This window comes from Siphateles boraxobius, unplaced genomic scaffold, assembly GCF_051911475.1.
Source record: "Siphateles boraxobius isolate OS27281-9 unplaced genomic scaffold, OSU_SipBor_1 238, whole genome shotgun sequence".
Taxonomy (NCBI): domain Eukaryota; kingdom Metazoa; phylum Chordata; class Actinopteri; order Cypriniformes; family Leuciscidae; genus Siphateles; species Siphateles boraxobius.
In genome coordinates, this window is record NW_027508853.1 from 315,001 (window position 1) to 334,895 (window position 19,895).

Genomic DNA, 19,895 nt, shown 5'->3' on the forward strand with positions numbered 1-19,895 from the left:
GCCGGGACAGCTGACCTCTGACCCCAGACAGGAGCCGGGACAGCTGACCTCTGACCCCAGACAGGAGCAGCTGACCTCTGACCCCAGACAGGAGCCGGGACAGCTGACCTCTGACCCCAGACAGGAGCCGAGAGAGCTGACCTCTGACCCCAGACAGGAGCAGCTGACCTCTGACCCCAGACAGGAGCCGGGACAGCTGACTTCTGACCCCAGACAGGAGCCGGGACAGCTGACCTCTGACCCCAGACAGGAGCCGAGAGAGCTGACCTCTGACCCCAGACAGGAGCAGCTGACCTCTGACCCCAGACAGGAGCAGCTGACCTCTGACCCCAGACAGGAGCCGGGGCAGCTGACCTCTGACCCCAGACAGGAGCCGAGAGAGCTGACCTCTGACCCCAGACAGGAGCTGGGACAGCTGACCTCTGACCCCGGCCAGGAGATGAAGAGGGTTTTCTCATCATAAACTTGTATAGTGGTGAACGGAAACTATTACAGATATAGTTTTAGCTCCCATTTCTATTAGAGGTAGGGGTGTAACGATTCGTTTTAACAACGATTCGATTCGTATCACGATACGTGGTTGTCGATACGATTCAAGGACGATATTGGTTCATTTAGAACGATACGATCCGAAACGATTCAGTGACTTGAAATCGATTCAGTAACTTTTTAGCCAAAAATGCAACCAGTGTGACTGAAATAAATACCTGGATACTGGACAGTGCAGGTAAAGTTTCCTAGATTCCTGTTGTTTCTTGTAAGGGAATCCACACACTGGACCGCAATGGAGGCTTGATGATTTCTCGCTCGTCGGCATCTCCTCTGTATTCCGCCATGCTATGTTTTGACTTTGCGCCGCTGCTGGCGCGTGGCGATGACGTCACATATAGGCAGACTAAATCGAGTAATGTTTAACGCCTTTATCATTAAAAGTGCTAAGAAAAAACGTCCATATAAAGTCTGACGTGCTTAAATCTAATACGTTATTTCCTAGTATCGATACAATCGATTGATTACCTTTTAAAACGATATTAGATCGATATATGTCGTACGGAATGCCAATTTGCCGAGCACAGATCGATGTAGTTGGATCATAGGAATATAAATCGATACATCGATGCATCGATGAATCGTTACACCCCTAATTAGAGGGTAACAATATTGATTACAGAAATTACAGGAGACAGGAGTGTTAACAAGTAATTTACTGCCAAGATAATCTCTTGAAGAAATTTGGTAAAACAATTTTCACTTGGAAATTGCTGGTAAATTTCACAAACAATGAGAAAGAAACTGCATGAAGGGGAACATTAGTTTATTCTGCTGACCGTACATGACACAAAATCTCATCTCAGCACTTTTTATGAAAGCTACGCTATATTTAATCTAATTTAGTCATTTTGTCACAATTACTTTCAGTAAGTGTTGTTATCATGGACTTTAAGTTTGTATTCTGGTTTCTGTGTTCCTTTGTTTGTATGTCCCGCTTTCATTAATCCATTAATCTTCAAAAATAATTTTTTTAAAGTGTTTCTTAAATTTTTTATTTATGAAAATATAAAAAAATAGATTAGCATTGTTGAAAACTGTGTAAACTACCCTTCTGAGAAAGAACTGGCTTCATCAGATCAAATCTTTGAGCTATTTTTTACAGCATGTACACTACAGTATATTCACATATAGACTAGCCTGCGATATGACCAATACTTCCTGAAAAAGCCTCCTATTCTAGGAAGCGTGTCTCTAATGGCATCAGAAGTATAGATCTGAGTGCTCACCTGCCAGGTCGTGCAGCAGGTCCTTCATGAGGTGTCCGATGATGGCGTAGAGCGTCGTCACTATCACGATGGAAGCGAGGATGATGTAGAAGATGTGAATGGGCAAATGAATGGCGTCTCGAGCGGGTGGGATGTAAGTTTTGAAGAAAACCTCCTCCTGGCCTGCGGGGGGCACTAGAGGCGTCTCGCTCGGTTCCGACATCACCCTTGAATGTCGAAAACTTCATCAAGGAGATTAGCACATCTCAGTGTTTAAAGTCAACCTGTGGTCAATAATTGTATCCCTTTAAAAAAAAATTAATCACCAACATTAAATTTTTAAACGTTTTTTCCTGTGAAAAAAAATTCTTCATGTAATACCTAATTTAGCATACGCGGTTTTATGAATATGCAAATGAGCCCCGCCTCCACTCACTCACTCAGCTCAGAGATCCACTCGTTGACGATCACATGTTGATCTGATTGGTTGCAAGGTAGTTTGTGACGTCAGAAACACCAGCGATTTCAAACCGTGTTTTTAAGACTGTCTTTGGTTCACTGCAGTTTTAAAGGATTTGTTCACCTCAAAATGAAAATTTCCTAATATGTTTTTTCCAATTTTCCATGTCTTTCTTTCCTCAGTGGAAGGGAAATTAAGTTTTTTGAGGAAAACATTTCTGGATTTTTCTTCGAATAATGGACTTCAATGGCAACCAACGTTTTGAAGTCCAAATCAAAGGTCTTTGAAGTGCTTGAAAATGCTGTGCACGATCAGCTGAGGAGGAGGGGCTTATCTAGCAAAATGATAGGTCATTTTCAAAATAAAATATATATATATATACTTTTTAACTACAATTGTTTGGATTGAGCTGATCTGCAACGCCTGATCCAATTTATCAGCTCATTAGTACAGACTACAAGACTTGAATTAGGTGTGTCTGATGATGTGCAGTGGTGAGCGGTCCCTAGTCCAGGTTTGAGAACCACTGCGATAAAGCACTGCAAAAACCTTTGGACTTCAAAACGTTGGTTGTCATTGAAGTCCATTATTCGAAGAAAAATCCAGAAATGTTTTCCTCAAAAAAATTATTCTCTTCCACTGAGGAAAGAAAGACATGGATATCTTGGATGGCATTAGGGTGAGTGAATTATTAGGAAATTTTCATTTTGAGGTGAATTAATCCTTTAAGGAGAAAATACTCAGCAATGAATTTACACATGGTTTGTCTTAAAGCATTTTAAAAACACCACATAGACATATAAACAACATTAAAAGCTGGATTTTCACCACAGGGGGACTTTAGAGGATTTCTTACAAGTCATGATATATCTTGATAGTTTCACAGCCCGCATATTCAAAGAGCTCAAAAGATTTTCTTTTATAACATCTATTTATAGAGTTTTTTTCCCAACTTTAAATGTACAGATAGACACGTCAAACACAGGATCGCTGTGAAAGTGTGGAGCTGATACTCACCGGATGAGTGAGTTCACAGGCCCGGATGAAGCTCAGACTGTGTCTCTCCTCCAGATCTTCAGTAATGAGTGAATCATGAAGACCGGGGAGTCGATGAACGTGCTTGTGCTGCGCTGTGATTGGCTGAGACTGTCAAGGTCAAAGGCTTTATCAGCAGACATTATCCAGCTTTGACACGGATTACAGACTGGTTATGGTTAATCTTGAGCTGAGAGCAAGTAAACAGAACCTGAATCTATAAATAACTGATATAACATGTGTAAAACGTAATTCAACAATGTAAAGTCTCTGAACAGCTGCTCGATGAATCCAGTAACGGTAAAGATGGTTCATTATATAAGTCGGTCACTGATGTCAGATCTGATGCTCTCGACAGTGTTTTCCTGCTGTTGTAAAGCTTCAACTTCAACTTTTATTTATCTTTTATTTATTTATATAGCACATTTAATAGCAACATTGTTGCCTAAAGTGCTTCACAGTTATAACTAAAAACAATAAAACATACATATATAAAAACATTTACCAAGTCTATATGAAGGCATGACTACACACTCTTAGACATACACCCTCACACAACTGTGTTGTGAGATCAGTGTAGAGAGAAAGTAAACTAAATAAAAATAAAGAAAAGTTATTACTACAATGTTCAGAATATCCTTAACTGAAAGCTAAGTTAAAAAGATATGAGACTTAAAAATGGCTATGGTTTGAGCTAGCCGGATCTGAAGGGAAGACTGCTCCACAACTGAAAGAGTACGGTCACCCTTTGACTTCTTTTTAGAATAAGGGACTGTCAGCAAAAGTTGGTTCGTTGATCTTAAAGTGTTAGTTCACCCAAAAATGAAAATTATGTCATTAATGACTCACCCTCATGTCGTTCCAAGCCCGTAAGACCTCCGTTCATCTTCAGAACACAGTTTAAGATATTTTAGATTCATTGTATTCTCTTCCGGTTCTGTTGTCAATCCGCGTTCACGAGGCCAGTGACGCTGCTGACGTGTGTCTGGTGCGTCCGTGTATTCGGGTTCAAATAAATATGTCTGGTTAAAAAAAATGCAAGTCTTCCCCTGTGTGGAAATCCTTAGACATGTTTGTGAAGATTGTTTTGTTTCCAGCGTGCGTCTCCCTCAGACTGTAAACGAAGCTCGGGCGCACCAGATAACACGTCAGCTCGTCTTACGTCAGCGGACTCATGAACGCGGATCCACAACAGAACCGGAAGAGAATACAATGCTGAATAAAGTCGTCGTTTTTGTTATTTTTGGACCAAAATGTATTTCCGATGCTTCAAAACATTCTAACTAACCCACTGATGTCACATGGACTACTTTGATGATGTCTTTATTACCTTTCTGGACAAGGACAGTATACCGTACATAGATTTCAAAGGAGGGACAGAAAACTCTCGGACTAAATCTAAAGTATCTTAAACTGTGTTCGGAAGATGAACGGAGGTCTTACGGGCTTGGAACAACATGAGGGTGAGTCATTAATGACATCATTTTCATTTTCGGGTGAACTAACCCTTTAATGTCCTACCTGATATGTAAGATCCTAAAAGGCCAGCAATGTAATTTGGGGACATGTTATGCAGTGCTTTTAAAACCATTAATACAATCTTATAATCGATCCTGTATTGAACCGGCAGCCAATGAAGAGAGGATAATACTGGAGTGATGTGGTCCCTTTTTTTAGTGGCAGTCAGAAGTATTTTTACGCCAATTATTACACCAAGATTGCTCACACTATCTTTCACCGTCATTTCTAATGGAGCAAGAGTACTGGCTATCTTCTCTTTGAATTTTGGTGGACCAAATATTATAGTTTCAGACTTTTTTTCATTAAGTTGAAGAAAGTTTTTAGACAGCCAAGCTTTCCAACACGGACTTGAGGCACTGTTCGTTCCCGACTTTGAGAGGTAGATAAATCTGTGTATCTCCATACATGTGATAGGAAATGTCATAGCGACGACAAATAAAACCCAAAGGACAAATGTACAAAGAAAACAGTTTAGGATTTAAAATAGAGCCTTGAGGGAGACCATAATGTAAGGTGGCAACCGTGGATGAAGCATTTGCTGTAATGTGTTGATGACAGGAAACCGCATGTGGTTCGATCTGGCTTTACAAACTTATCTGGTTTTCCTCCTGTGTGTTTATCTATTGCAGATTTTTACTCCCTAGAACTTCTGACTCTCTCTTTTCCAGCACTTTAGACACAGTTGCTCCTTTGCGCTTAAAGAAGATTAAAGAAAATATTCCAACGCCGTGGAACACACACACACACACACACACACACACACACACACACACACACACACACACACACACACTCAGGACCTTAAGAGAGCAGCCAGAAAATAGAGCGAAACTGGAAGAAAAAAAAACTAGAGGTTTTTGATAATATCAGGGAGAGAAATTATAACTATGTAACCGTCTACACAGTATCGCATCAGACAGTGCAGTGTAGTCTCACTAATGAAAATTTTGATTCATACATTGCTATAGGAGAAGAAGAATTTTATAAACTCATTAAATCATCTAAATCGACAACATGTATGTTAGATCCTATACCGACTAAACTACTGAAAGAGATGCTTCCCGAGGTCATAGATCCTCTTCTCAATATCATTAATTCGTCTTTGTCTCTAGGATACGTACCAAAAACCTTTAAGCTGGCAATGATTAAACCACTTGTTAAAAAAACGCAACTTGATCCTACAGAATTAGTCAATTACAGGCCGATCTCAAATCTACCTTTTCTGTCAAAGATACTAGAAAAGCCAGTCTCTTCATAACTCTGTTCCTTTTTAGAAAGAAATGATATCTGCAAGGATTTCCAGTCAGGATTTAGACCGCACCATAGCACTGAGACAGCTCTCATTAAAGTCACAAATGATTTGCTCTTATCATCCGATCGTGGTTGTATTTCTCTATTAGTGTTACTTGATCTTAGTGCTGCATTTGACAACATTCTCTTAAATAGACTAGAAAACTATGTTGGCAATAGTGGAATTGCATTAGCATGGTTTAAATCATATTTATCTGACCGCTATCAGTTTGTAGCAGCAAATGAAGAGATGTCTTATCGATCACAAGTTCAGTATGGCGTACCACAAGGCTCAGTACTAGGACCGCTGCTGTTCACTCTGTACATGCTACCTTTAGGAGATATCATTAGGAAACATGGAATTAGTTTTCACTGTTATGCTGATGATACTCAGCTCTATATTTCCTCACGCTCTGACGAAACTTACCAATCCATATAATTAACCGAATGCATAGCTGATATAAAAAATGGATGACTAGTAATTTCCTACTACTTCATTCTGAAAAAACAGAGATTCTAATTAAAAATTATATACATTTTAAAATATTGCTGATTACTTATAAAGCACTAAATGGTTTAGCTCCCCAGTACTTGAGCGAGCTCATAACGCATTATAGTCCTTCACGTGTATTGCGATCTCAAAATTCTGGCCAGTTGATAATACCTATGACAGTGGTTCTGAACTCCAGTCCTCGGGACCCGCTGCTCTGCACATTTTGTATGTCTCTCTTATCTGACACACTCAGTTCAGGTCAAGGAGTGTCTCCTAACGAGCTGGTGATCTGAATCAGGTGTGTTAAATAAGGAGACATAAAAAATGTGCAGAGCAGTGGGTCCCGAGGACTGGAGTTGAGAACCACTGACCTAGAATATCTAAATCGACTGCTGGCGGTAGATCCTTTTCCTATTTAGCACCAAAACTCTGGAACAATCTTCCTAACATTGTCCGGGAAGCAGACACAGTCTGTCAGTTCAAAGCTAGACTAAAAACACATCTCTTTGACCTAGCATTCACATAACACTCTATAGACTTCTATAATTCAATATTAGGCTGCTTAGATTAGGTCAGCCGGAACCGGGAACACTTCCCATAAATCCTGATGTACTTGTTACATCATAAGAAGGATGGCGTCTACGCTAATATTAGTATCTCTGTCTACCCGAGGTTTACCGCAGTCCGCCGGATCCAGGCCATATCTAGATCTGATGAAGGACCATCACATGGACACGACGACACGCATCCCTGAAGTGTCACTAGTGTCTCCACTGTGAAGGCCTCCTTCCCTTTACCTCTGTACTGATACATTTTGTCTGGATAATTCCGGTTCACGCGGCTACGCGGAAGCGAAAAACAAATCTGTATTAGAAAATTTTCAAGGCTTGTACCTTGGGACCTATTTCATGGTTTGGGTTCTCGAGCACCAGGCTCTGTTGTGTAAATGAGCAGCCGGATCGCATTAAGGGTTTTCTGTTAGAACGGTGTGTGTTAGCGGCCGGTAAGTTAATAACTAATGATCGTTGCAACGGAAGTGAATTAATTTAAAACTAACTTTAGCTGGACAATAATTTTATTCTAGATCTGCTGTAAAGCCAAAACAATCTCTGTTAATTTCCTATTATCACTGTAAAGCTGCTTTGAAACAATCTATATTGTTAAAAGCGCTATATAAATGAAGGTGACTTGACTTGCAGATGGTGACGCAATAACGCCTCAAAGTGTTCACACAATTACACTACAACATGTACACATAATACATGACAACAGAGAATATCCTGTCCTGTAAATATAAATGAAAGTTGAATGAGACCCATGTCTGTTTTGACCCAGACAGGCATTAGAATAATCTAGTGCTTATGAAGATGAATCAGACACAAGCTGTTGGTTCCTAACGAGGACAGGCTTTAATTCTATATCTCATTTACATTGATGACATCACAAGACCACACCCTCTTTTCATACATAAAGACTTGATCTTTACAGCAGAAACAGCATCTGGTCTGTTTAAACAGGTGGTAACCATCAAAGCAGAGTAACGACAGCACACACACACTGCGGAGACTCATAGGGATGTGATGTAATGATGCTGAAGGTGTTCGGTGCTGCTGAATCCCGGCAGTGGACCGGCTCGCTCGTCCTCCATCTCGACCTTCTCTTCGTCTTCACTGCCGCTCTCAGCCTCATCAGCTTTAGGGCCGAAAACCCAGTCTGAGGAGAGAGAGAGAAAACCAGTTCATATGCGTGTGTGTGTGTGTGTGTGTGTGTGTGTGTGTGTGTCTGCTTTACATCACATCACTATGAGTCTCCGCAGTGTGTGTGTGTCTGTGTGTGAGTGTGTGTGTGTGTGTGTGTGTGTGTGTGTGTGTGTGTGTGTGTGTGTGTGAGTGTGTGTGTGAGTGTGTGTGTGTGTGTGTGTGTGTGTGTGTGTGTGTGTGTGTGTGTGTGTGTGTGTGTGTGTGTGTGTGTGTGTGTGTGTGTGTGCTCTTTGATACCAATCTTTGATTTGAAAGTCACGTGTCTAGTGTCTGTAAAAGCGCATTTTTCCATCTTAAAAATATATCTAAATTACGTCATATGCTCTCATTGACAAATGCGGAACAACTAGTTCATGCGTTCATGACATCAATACGATGTTAAAAACCGATTTTAGGAAAAGGCCCCCTCCACTGCAACCTGTTACTATTCAAGGGAGCGTTATTGAGACTGTGGAGGAGTGTAAGTATCTGGGCACTAATATTGATTACAAACTCACCTGGTCTGCCAACACACTAGCAAGATACTCGAAAGCACAGCAACGGCTCTATTTTTATAGGAAACTGCGTAGTTTTAATGCAGACACAACAACTTTGGGGGGTGGTGGTGGTGGGGGGGGGGGGGGTCTTTCTGTCCAGAACAAGAACATGCTGGACAAGGTGACTAAAATGGGCAGGAAAATCACTGGATCCGATGTTAAAAGCATCTACAACCTCACAGATCCGTCTACCCCTCGCTCTGGCTCTGAGGATACTGGTGTACACACACACACACACACACACACACACACACACACACACACACACACACACACACACACACACACACACACACACACACACAATCCAGATCTGTTGAGGGACCTGTACATGGACACACACATATACACACACACGAACACACACACACACACACACACACACACACTCCAGATTTGTTGAGGGACCTGTGCATGGACACACACATATATACACACACACACACACACACACACACACAAACACACACACACACACACACACACACACACACACACACACACACACACACACACACACACTCCAGATCTGTTGAGGGACCTGTGCATGGACTGTCCTGAAGTGTCTCTAGTCTCTCCCTGTGAACGCCTCTTCCCTTCTCCTCTGTACAGATAAACCTTGTGAAAGTGATTCCGCATGGATCCGCGGAAGCGACTAAAGATTCTGTATTACTCTGCCAGACAAGTAATTTGGTGATGTCACTTTGTAAAGAAAGACCACACGCCTGCGCACATATATATTCAAACCTGCATATCTAAGGACTAAACACGTAATCCGCACGTGCGCCGTCAGCGTTCTCACAGATTCACAGTTTTGAAGTTTAAATGGAGATGATCACGCTTTTCTAAATTTTTCAAGACTTGCACTTGAATCCTGTTTCAGAGTGTGTGTTCTCGAGCTCAAACACTGTTGTGTGTGAATGAACGTCCAGAACACATTAAAGTTTCTGTTTTCTATTAGAGCGGTGTGTTAGCGGCCGCTAAGTTAATAACTAATGATCTTTACAACGGAAGTGAATCAATCAAAACTAACTTTATCTGGACAATAACTTTATTCTAGATCTGCTGTACAATCTCTGTTACTGTAATCTCCTATTATCACTGTAAAGCTGCTGTGTGTCTGTATTGTTAAAAGGGCTGTATAAATGAGGGAGACTATAGAGCAGAAACACACCACAGGTCACAGAGGTCACAGGTCACAGGGGTCACAGGTCACGGGTCACAGGGTACCTGCCAGGTCGTGCAGCAGGTCGTCGATCAGGTGACCCACGATGGCGTATGTGGCGAGCAGCACCAGGAGCAGGCCGGCGGTGACGTACAACACATGAGGCGGGAGAGAGAAGGAGTCGCGAGCCGGAGGCCGGAAGTCCAGGAACAGAGACGAGTCGTCAGACTGAAGCGAACGAGCCGGACTAAACACATCCTCAGACTGAAGCAAACGATGAAACACATCGTCAGACCGAAGAGAACGACGAGTATGAGACGAGAGGAACGAATCCATGACCATTGCTTCACTCTCCCGACACTCGATCCGGCTAAACAACAATCCTGCCGCGCGGAAGACGGGAACGAGACTGAGGCGTAACGGACGGCACAGAGCAATAAAGCTTTAAAGATTTCTAATAACAAACAATCTCTGCCTGGATTACAGGAGCCGCAGCTTACGCCTGTTTTAATCAAATCCTGAATCCAGCCGACAGAACATTCCCAAGATTATGAGAAAAAAACTCTAGAGATTCCCATCTAATCCACCCGAGAGAGAGAGAGAGCGTGTGTGTGTGTGTTTGTGTGTGTGTGTGTGTGTGTGTGTGTGAGAGAGAATAATGGGAATAACCCTAACCTGTCACACACTACACACTACACAACCGTCACACACTACACACCCGTCACACACCCGCCACACACTACACACCCGCCACACACTACATACCCGTCACACACTACACACTTGCCACACACTACACACCCGCCACACACTACACACCCGTCACACACTTCACACCCGTCACACATTACACACTCGCCACAAACTTCACACACCACACCCGTCACACACTACACACTCGCCACACACTACACACCACCACACCCGTCACACACTACACACCCGTCACACACTACACACCCGTCACACACCCGCCACACACTACACACCCGCCACACACTACATACCCGTCACACACTACACACCTGTCACACACCCGCCACACACTACACACCCGCCACACACTACATACCCGTCACACACTACACACCCGTCACACACCCGCCACACACTACACACCCGCCACACACTACATACCCGTCACACACCCGCCACACACTACACAACCGTCACACACTACACACCCGTCACACACTACATACCCGTCACACACTACACACCCGCCACACACTACATACCCGTCACACACTACACACTTGCCACACACTACACACCCGTCACACACTTCACACCCGTCACACATTACACACTCGCCACACACTACACACACCACACCTGTCACACACTACACACTCGCCACACACTACACACCACCACACCCGTCACACACTTCACACCACCACACCCGTCACACACTACACACCACCACACCCGGCACACACTACACACCACCACACCCGTCACACACTACACACTCGCCACACACTACACACCACCACACCCGTCACACACTACACACCACCACACCCGGCACACACTACACACCACCACACCCGTCACACACTACACACTCGCCACACACTACACACCACCACACCCGTCACACACTACACACCACCACACCCGTCACACACTACACACCACCACACCCGTCACACACTACACACCACCACACCCGTCACACACTACACACTCGCCACACACTACACACCACCACACCCGGCACACACTACACACCACCACACCCGTCACACACTACACACTCGCCACACACTACACACCACCACACCCGGCACACACTACACACCACCACACCCGTCACACACTACACACCACCACACCCGTCACACACTACACACCACCACACCCGTCACACACTACACACCACCACACCTGTCACACACTACACACCACCACACCCGTCACACACTACACACCACCACACCTGTCACACACTACACACCACCACACCCGTCACACACTACACACCACCACACCCGTCACACACTACACACCCGGCACACACTACACACCACCACACCCGTCACACACTACACACCACCACACCCGTCACACACTACACACCACCACACCTGTCACACACTACACACCACCACACCCGTCACACACTACACACCACCACACCCGTCACACACTACACACCACCACACCCGTCACACACTACACACTCGCCACACACTACACACCACCACACTCGCCACACACTACACACCACCACACCCGTCACACACTACACACTCGCCACACACTACACACCACCACACTCGCCACACACTACACACCCGCCACACACCACCACACCCGTCACACACTACACACCACCACACCCGTCACACACTACACACAACCACACCCGTCACACACTACACACTCGCCACACACTACACACCACCACACACTACACACCACCACACTCGCCACACACTACACACCACCACACCCGTCACACACTTCACACACCATCACACCCGTCACACACTACACACCACCACACCCGTCACACACTTCACACACTACACACCCACCACACTCGTCCTACACTACACACCCGTTACACACTACACACACTTCACAAACTACACACCCGCCACACACTACACACCACCACACCCGGCACACACTACACACCACCACACCCGTCACACACTACACACTCGCCACACACTACACACCACCACACCCGGCACACACTACACACCACCACACCCGTCACACACTACACACCACCACACCCGTCACACACTACACACCACCACACCCGTCACACACTACACACCACCACACCTGTCACACACTACACACCACCACACCCGTCACACACTACACACCACCACACCTGTCACACACTACACACCACCACACCCGTCACACACTACACACCACCACACCCGTCACACACTACACACCCGGCACACACTACACACCACCACACCCGTCACACACTACACACCACCACACCCGTCACACACTACACACCACCACACCTGTCACACACTACACACCACCACACCCGTCACACACTACACACCACCACACCCGTCACACACTACACACCACCACACCCGTCACACACTACACACTCGCCACACACTACACACCACCACACTCGCCACACACTACACACCACCACACCCGTCACACACTACACACTCGCCACACACTACACACCACCACACTCGCCACACACTACACACCCGCCACACACCACCACACCCGTCACACACTACACACCACCACACCCGTCACACACTACACACAACCACACCCGTCACACACTACACACTCGCCACACACTACACACCACCACACACTACACACCACCACACTCGCCACACACTACACACCACCACACCCGTCACACAATACACACCATCACACCCGTCACACACTACACACCACCACACCCGTCACACACTTCACACACTACACACCCACCACACTCGTCCTACACTACACACCCGTTACACACTACACACACTTCACAAACTACACACCCGCCACACACTACATACCCGACACACACTACACACTCGCCACACACTACACACCACCACACCCGTCACACACTACACACTCGCCACACACTACACACCACCACACCCGTCACACACTTCACACACTACACACCCACCACACTCGTCCCACACTACACACCCGCCACACACTACACACACTTCACAAACTACACACCCGCCACACACTACATACCCGTCACACACTACACACCACCACACCCGTCACACACTACACACCCGCCACACACTACATACCCGTCACCCACTTCACACACTACACACCCGCCACACACTTCACACACTACACACCCATCACACACTACACACCCGCCACACACTACACAACCGTCACACACTACACACCCGCCACACACTACACACCCACCACACCCACCACACCCGTCACACACTACACACCCGCCACACAGTACACACCCGCCACACACTACACACCCATCACACACTACACACCCGCCACACCCTTCACACACTACACACCCGCCACACACTACATACCCATCACACACTTCACACACTACACACCCGCCACACACTTCACACACTACACACCCATCACACACTACACACCCGCCACACACTACACACACTACACACCCGCCGCCACACTACATACCCGTCACACACTACACACCCGCCACACACTACACACCCGCCACACCCGTCACACACTACACACCCGCCACACACTACACACCCATCACACACTACACACCCGCCACACACTACACACCCATCACACACTACACACCCGCCATAGACTACACACCGACTACACCCGTCACACACTACACATCCGCCACACACTACACACCCGCCACACACTACACACCCGGAACACCTGTCACACACTACACACCCGCCACACCCGTCACACACTACACACCCGGAACACCCGTCACACACTACACACCCGCCACAGACTACACACCGACTACACCCGTCACACACTACACACCCGGAACACCCGTCACACACTACACACCCGCCACACCCGTCACACACTACACACCCGGAACACCCGTCACACAATCGCCACACACTACACACCCGCCACACACTACACACCCACCACACACTACACACCCGTCACACACTACACACCCGCCACACCCGTCACACACTACACACCCGCCACACACTACACACCCGCCACACACTACACACCCGCCACACACTACATACCCGTCATACACGACACACCCGTCACACACTACACACCCTTCACACACTACACACCCGTCACACACTACACACCCATCACACACTACACACCCGCCACACACTACACACCCGCCACACACTACACACACGCCACACCCACCACACCTGTCAAGTCAAGTCATCCTCATTTATATAGCGCTTTTAACAATGTAGATTGTTTCAAAGCAGCTTTACAGAGATAAACATATAATGTAAGGTAACAGAGATTGGTTTGGTTTTATAGTTGTTCTTGAAAAATGTTTTTTCCAGCTAAAGTTAGTTTTGATTGATTCACTTCCGTCTAAATGATCATTTGTTATTAAATTAGGGGCCGCTAAGACGACACCGTTCTCTCTAAACAGACTTTAAACGTGAACCTGTGATAGACGCTGATGGCGTTCACATGCGCATTAAGAATTGATTCTATTGTTATGTGCGTTTGAATATATGTGCGCAGGTTTATAATTCCTTACAAACCATGCCTAAACAAACTACTTGTCTATAAATTTTGATGCAGAATTTTATTTTATCTTATCACTTTGGGTAGGTACGCGAACCGAAAAATTCCACAACGCTTTATCTGTAGAGTGGTATAGGGATCCTCCATAGGGAGAGGCTAGTTGGCACTTCAGCACTGCATTGTCATCGGGTCCAGGTGAAAGTCCTTCGTCAGATCTGGAAACGGCCTGGATCCGGCAGGCTGCGGGAAAACCTTGGGATAAACAAAGACACTAAAATTTGCGTAGATGCCATTCTTCTTATGATGTAACGAGTACATCAGGATTTAAGGGAAGTGTTCCCAGTTCCGGCTGACCTAATCTAAGCAGCCTAACATTGAATTATAGAAGTCTATAGAGTGTTATGTGTATGCTAGGTCAAAGAGATGTGTTTTTAGTTTAGTTTTGAACTGACAGACTGTGTCTGCTTCCCGGACAATGTTAGGAAGATTGTTCCAAAGTTTTGGTGCTAAATAGGAAAAGGATCTACCGCCAGCAGTCGATTTAGATATTCTAGGTATTATCAACTGGCCGGAGTTTTGAGATCGCAATAGACGTGAAGGACTATAATGCGTTAAGAGCTCGCTCAAGTACTGGGGAGCTAAACCATTTAGTGCTTTGTAAGTAATCAGCAATATTTAAAATTTATAGAATGTTTAATAGGGAGCCAATGCAGTGTTGACAGAACCGGGCTAATATGGTCGTACTTCCTGGTTCTGGTAAGAACTCTAGCGGCTGCGTTTTGAACTAGCTGTAGTTTGTTTATTAAGCGTGCAGGGCAACCACCCAGTAGAGCATTACAATAATCTAGCCTTGATGTCATGAACGCATGAACTAGTTGTTCCGCATTTGTCAATGAGAGCATATGACGTAATTTAGATATATTTTTAAGATGGAAAAATGCGGTTTTACAGAAACAAGACACCGTCACACACTACACACACTTCACACCCGCCACACACTACACACCCGTCACACAATACACACCCGTCACACAATACACACCCGTCACACAACACACCCGTCACACACTACACACCCGTCACACACTACACACCCACCACACACTACACACCCGCCACACACCGTCACACACCACACACACCACACACTACACACCCATCACACACTACACACCCGCCGCACACCACCACACCCGTCACACACCACACACTACACAACCGTCACACACTACACACCCACCACACACTACACACCCGCCGCACACCACCACACCCGTCACACACCACACACTACACACCCGTCACACACTAACTTACCCGTCACAAACTACACACCACCACACCAGTCACACACCACACACCCACCACACTCGTCCCACACTACACACCCGCCACACACCGTCACACACCACACACACCACACACTACACACCCATCACACACTACACACCCGCCGCACACCACCACACCCGTCACACACCACACACTACACAACCGTCACACACTACACACCCACCACACACTACACACCCGCCGCACACCACCACACCCGTCACACACCACACACCCGTCACACACTAACTTACCCGTCACAAACTACACACCACCACACCAGTCACACACTACACACCCACCACACTCGTCCCACACTACACACCCGTCACAAACTTCACACCCGTCACACACTTCACACACCACACACTACACACGTCACACATTACACACCAGTCACACACTACACACCCGTCACACACTACACACCACCACACCCGTCACACACTACACACCCGTCACAAACTTCACACCCGTCATACGCTTCACACACTTCACACACGTCACATACACTTCACACATAATTCACACGCGTTACACACATCTCACACGCTTCACACACTTCACACGCGTTACACACATCACACACGCTTCACACACTTCACACACTCCACACGTTACACATACTTCAGAAGCGTTAGACACATCTCACACGCTTCACATGCGTCACACACTTTACACACTTTACACATTTCACACACTTTACACACTTCACACTCTTATAAACACTGTAACTCAGACACAGCTCTTACCTTCATGCAAGATCTAACCCTAAACTCCTCATGCTCCTGAACTGCGGATCTCCTCTATTCTGGACACACTTCATCTGGATCTGCTATATTTAACCGCATGAGTTCGTACAGGAGAAACGTCCACTCCACGATGGTTATGCCCACATTGAAGACCACCATGATTATCAGTACCGGGTGAGGCATGCTGGTCTTCGAACACTGGTCTGTGTGTGTCCGTGCGATGTGCCATTCTGCTATAATCCACTGATGGCATTTGAAAACATCGTCATAATCATCTCTAAAACTAATCCAAGAGTTTATCTAACAAGCCTTCAGCAGAGATCCCATAATGCCCTGCTCCTGGAGTCTCAGCAAACACCTGGTCTGACATGACTCCTCCCACAACCGGATTAATCATCTGAAGATCTGCCTGAAGTATATATTTTTTCTGAAGACTGCGTTAGGAACTACTGTAAGCGGCAAAACTGAGGACTTTAATGGTGTTTTGGGGAGGTTTCTGGCTTCCGGTGAACTTTATATGTCACCATGATTCAAGTGCGAGAAAAGAGACGTTACAGAACAACAAGAAAAACATTTCAAAACATGAGCACAAATCATAGTTGATTCTTCAGACAGGAGGATTGATGGCCTGTCAAAGCAAGTTTAGAAATGAGTGAGTCTAGAAATGGCCATGACGAACTTAAAATCTCATGTAAAACTTGCACTACAATGTGTAATGAAATCAGGACAGGTCTGGACACAATTTGCACAAGTTAGATCTCAATTTGAGACGGGACAGAATATCTGGAGAGCCAGTCAAGATGGCATTAAAGAGTGAAAGAGGAAAGGTGTGTGAAGCAGAAGAAAAAGCGAGAGAACTTTTCAGTGAAAAATGACAGCTGGAAAAATCTGGAGAGAAAATATCCAAAATCCACCAAAACAAAAGCAGATGCTCAGAGTTTGACTCATTAGCTACTATATAGCCATTAGCCACTCATAGTATTTGATTAATCACACATCTCTTGTATCCTACTCTTCATTTACATTATTGATTCCAACTTATTCGATTTGAAACCCTTTGATCTGTCGACTCTTATCATTTTGATGTTGACCCAGATTTCAACCTTCTTTTCATAAGTATTTGTAATTTTTTCTCTGAAACTCAGTTTAATGATTTATGTAGATCTATGCATTCTAATGTTTTTCCTACTTTTCATTTGGACATAAGAAATCATAGAAATTATGACAATCTCATTATTTATCTTTAATTTAACACCGGTTTCTGTTATTGCTTTATCTGAAACATGGCGTAGAGAGAATTCTAGAGAAATCTATAAAATTATCTAAATATAACGGTTCATTACATTAGAGAGAACCGATTGGAGCATCTCTGTTTATTTATGAAGATTATAATCTTTATTTGTTGATCTCTCTGCTGATCTCCTCTGGTTCTGGAGGAAAGAGCATTATTGTTGGATTTGTTGGTTATTTACCAATCACCCATAATGCACTGGGACGCTGACAACAGCTAGAGAATACCCATAATGCACTGGGACGCTGACAACACCTAGAGAATACCGATAATGCACTGGGACGCTGACAACACCTAGAGAATACCCATAATGCACTGGGACTCTGACAACAGCCAGAGAATACCCATAATGCACTGGGATGCTGACGATAGCAAGAGAATACCCATAATGCACTGGGACCCTGACAAAACCTAGAGAATACCCATAATACACTGGGATGCTGACAACACCTAGAGAATACCCATAATGCAATGGGGCGGATTCATTCCCGTTTCACGAGTAGATGACGACGGAACTCGTCCAATCGGGCAGCGCCGTAATATCATATCAAACTCCTTTTTAATTGACAATTAAATTGTTTAATAAAGGTTTATAAAAGCTAGTTTCCATGACAGAGTTTAAGATTTATCTTTTCATTACTACTGGAGCTGCCAGTTTGCTCTCTTTCATTCACTCCTTCAAGAGAACTATACTGTATTACTGGAGTAATGCACTCTTTCAGAAAAAACGGTACAAAAGCTGGCACTGGACTGGTACCATTTAGGTACTAATACGCCCTCTTCAGGTACAAAGGAATATCTGTTGAAAGTGGCAGTGTAGGGGACCGTGAGTGAGGGTATGGGTGATTTAAACACAGACCAGATAATAGACCGTCTGAGGATTACACACATGAAGGTTCATCAACTATACCATTTCTCCTCTCAAGAGCATTTCAGACACAACTCAAGAACATTATCCCTAACTATGTTTAGTGTGTGTGAAGTAAAGAAATGCATTCATGTTTTATCAGATCATCAGACAGTTCTTTTTCATGAGTATTTTTAATGAGTTATAAAGAATACTAAAATAGCTTTATGTCTTTGAGGATTTGCTGTTATAATGTGTCTTCATCCCTCCTAACATTCTGAGTATCACAACAAACATGTTCTGAAGAGAAAACAATAGAATATTTTCCTCCAATCATGATGTAGCGCTGAAGGTTTAATAATAATAATTAATAATTAATATCAGTCAGAATAATATCAGTTAAAATAATAATTAATATCTAACCCTAACCCTAACCCAG

At 45.0% G+C, this 19,895-nt stretch overlaps 2 protein-coding genes across 5 annotated transcripts in view; both read right to left on the minus strand.

Annotated features, from left to right (window-relative positions):
• The window catches only part of LOC143748485 (uncharacterized), a 4,403-nt gene extending 1,019 nt beyond the window's left edge, over nt 1–3,384 (minus strand). The window contains exons 1-2 of one of the 2 annotated variants that reach the window (XM_077240529.1): nt 3,235–3,384; nt 1,779–2,062 (exon numbers count right to left, since the gene is read on the minus strand). In XM_077240529.1, the coding sequence (XP_077096644.1) occupies nt 1,779–1,980 (202 nt within the window). In that variant the 5' untranslated portion in view covers nt 1,981–2,062; nt 3,235–3,384. The remainder of the gene's footprint in view (nt 1–1,778; nt 2,063–3,234) is intronic. The other variant, XM_077240530.1, reaches the window with a different exon arrangement.
• Nucleotides 3,385–7,940: 4,556 nt separating this feature from the next.
• The window catches only part of LOC143748483 (uncharacterized), a 42,612-nt gene continuing 30,657 nt past the window's right edge, over nt 7,941–19,895 (minus strand). For 2 of the 3 annotated variants that reach the window (XR_013206798.1, XM_077240527.1), the window contains one exon: nt 7,941–8,269. The gene's annotated coding sequence lies outside the window, so the exon portion shown is untranslated. Of the gene's footprint in view, nt 8,270–17,318; nt 17,944–19,895 lie in introns of those variants that run through there. The other variant, XR_013206797.1, reaches the window with a different exon arrangement.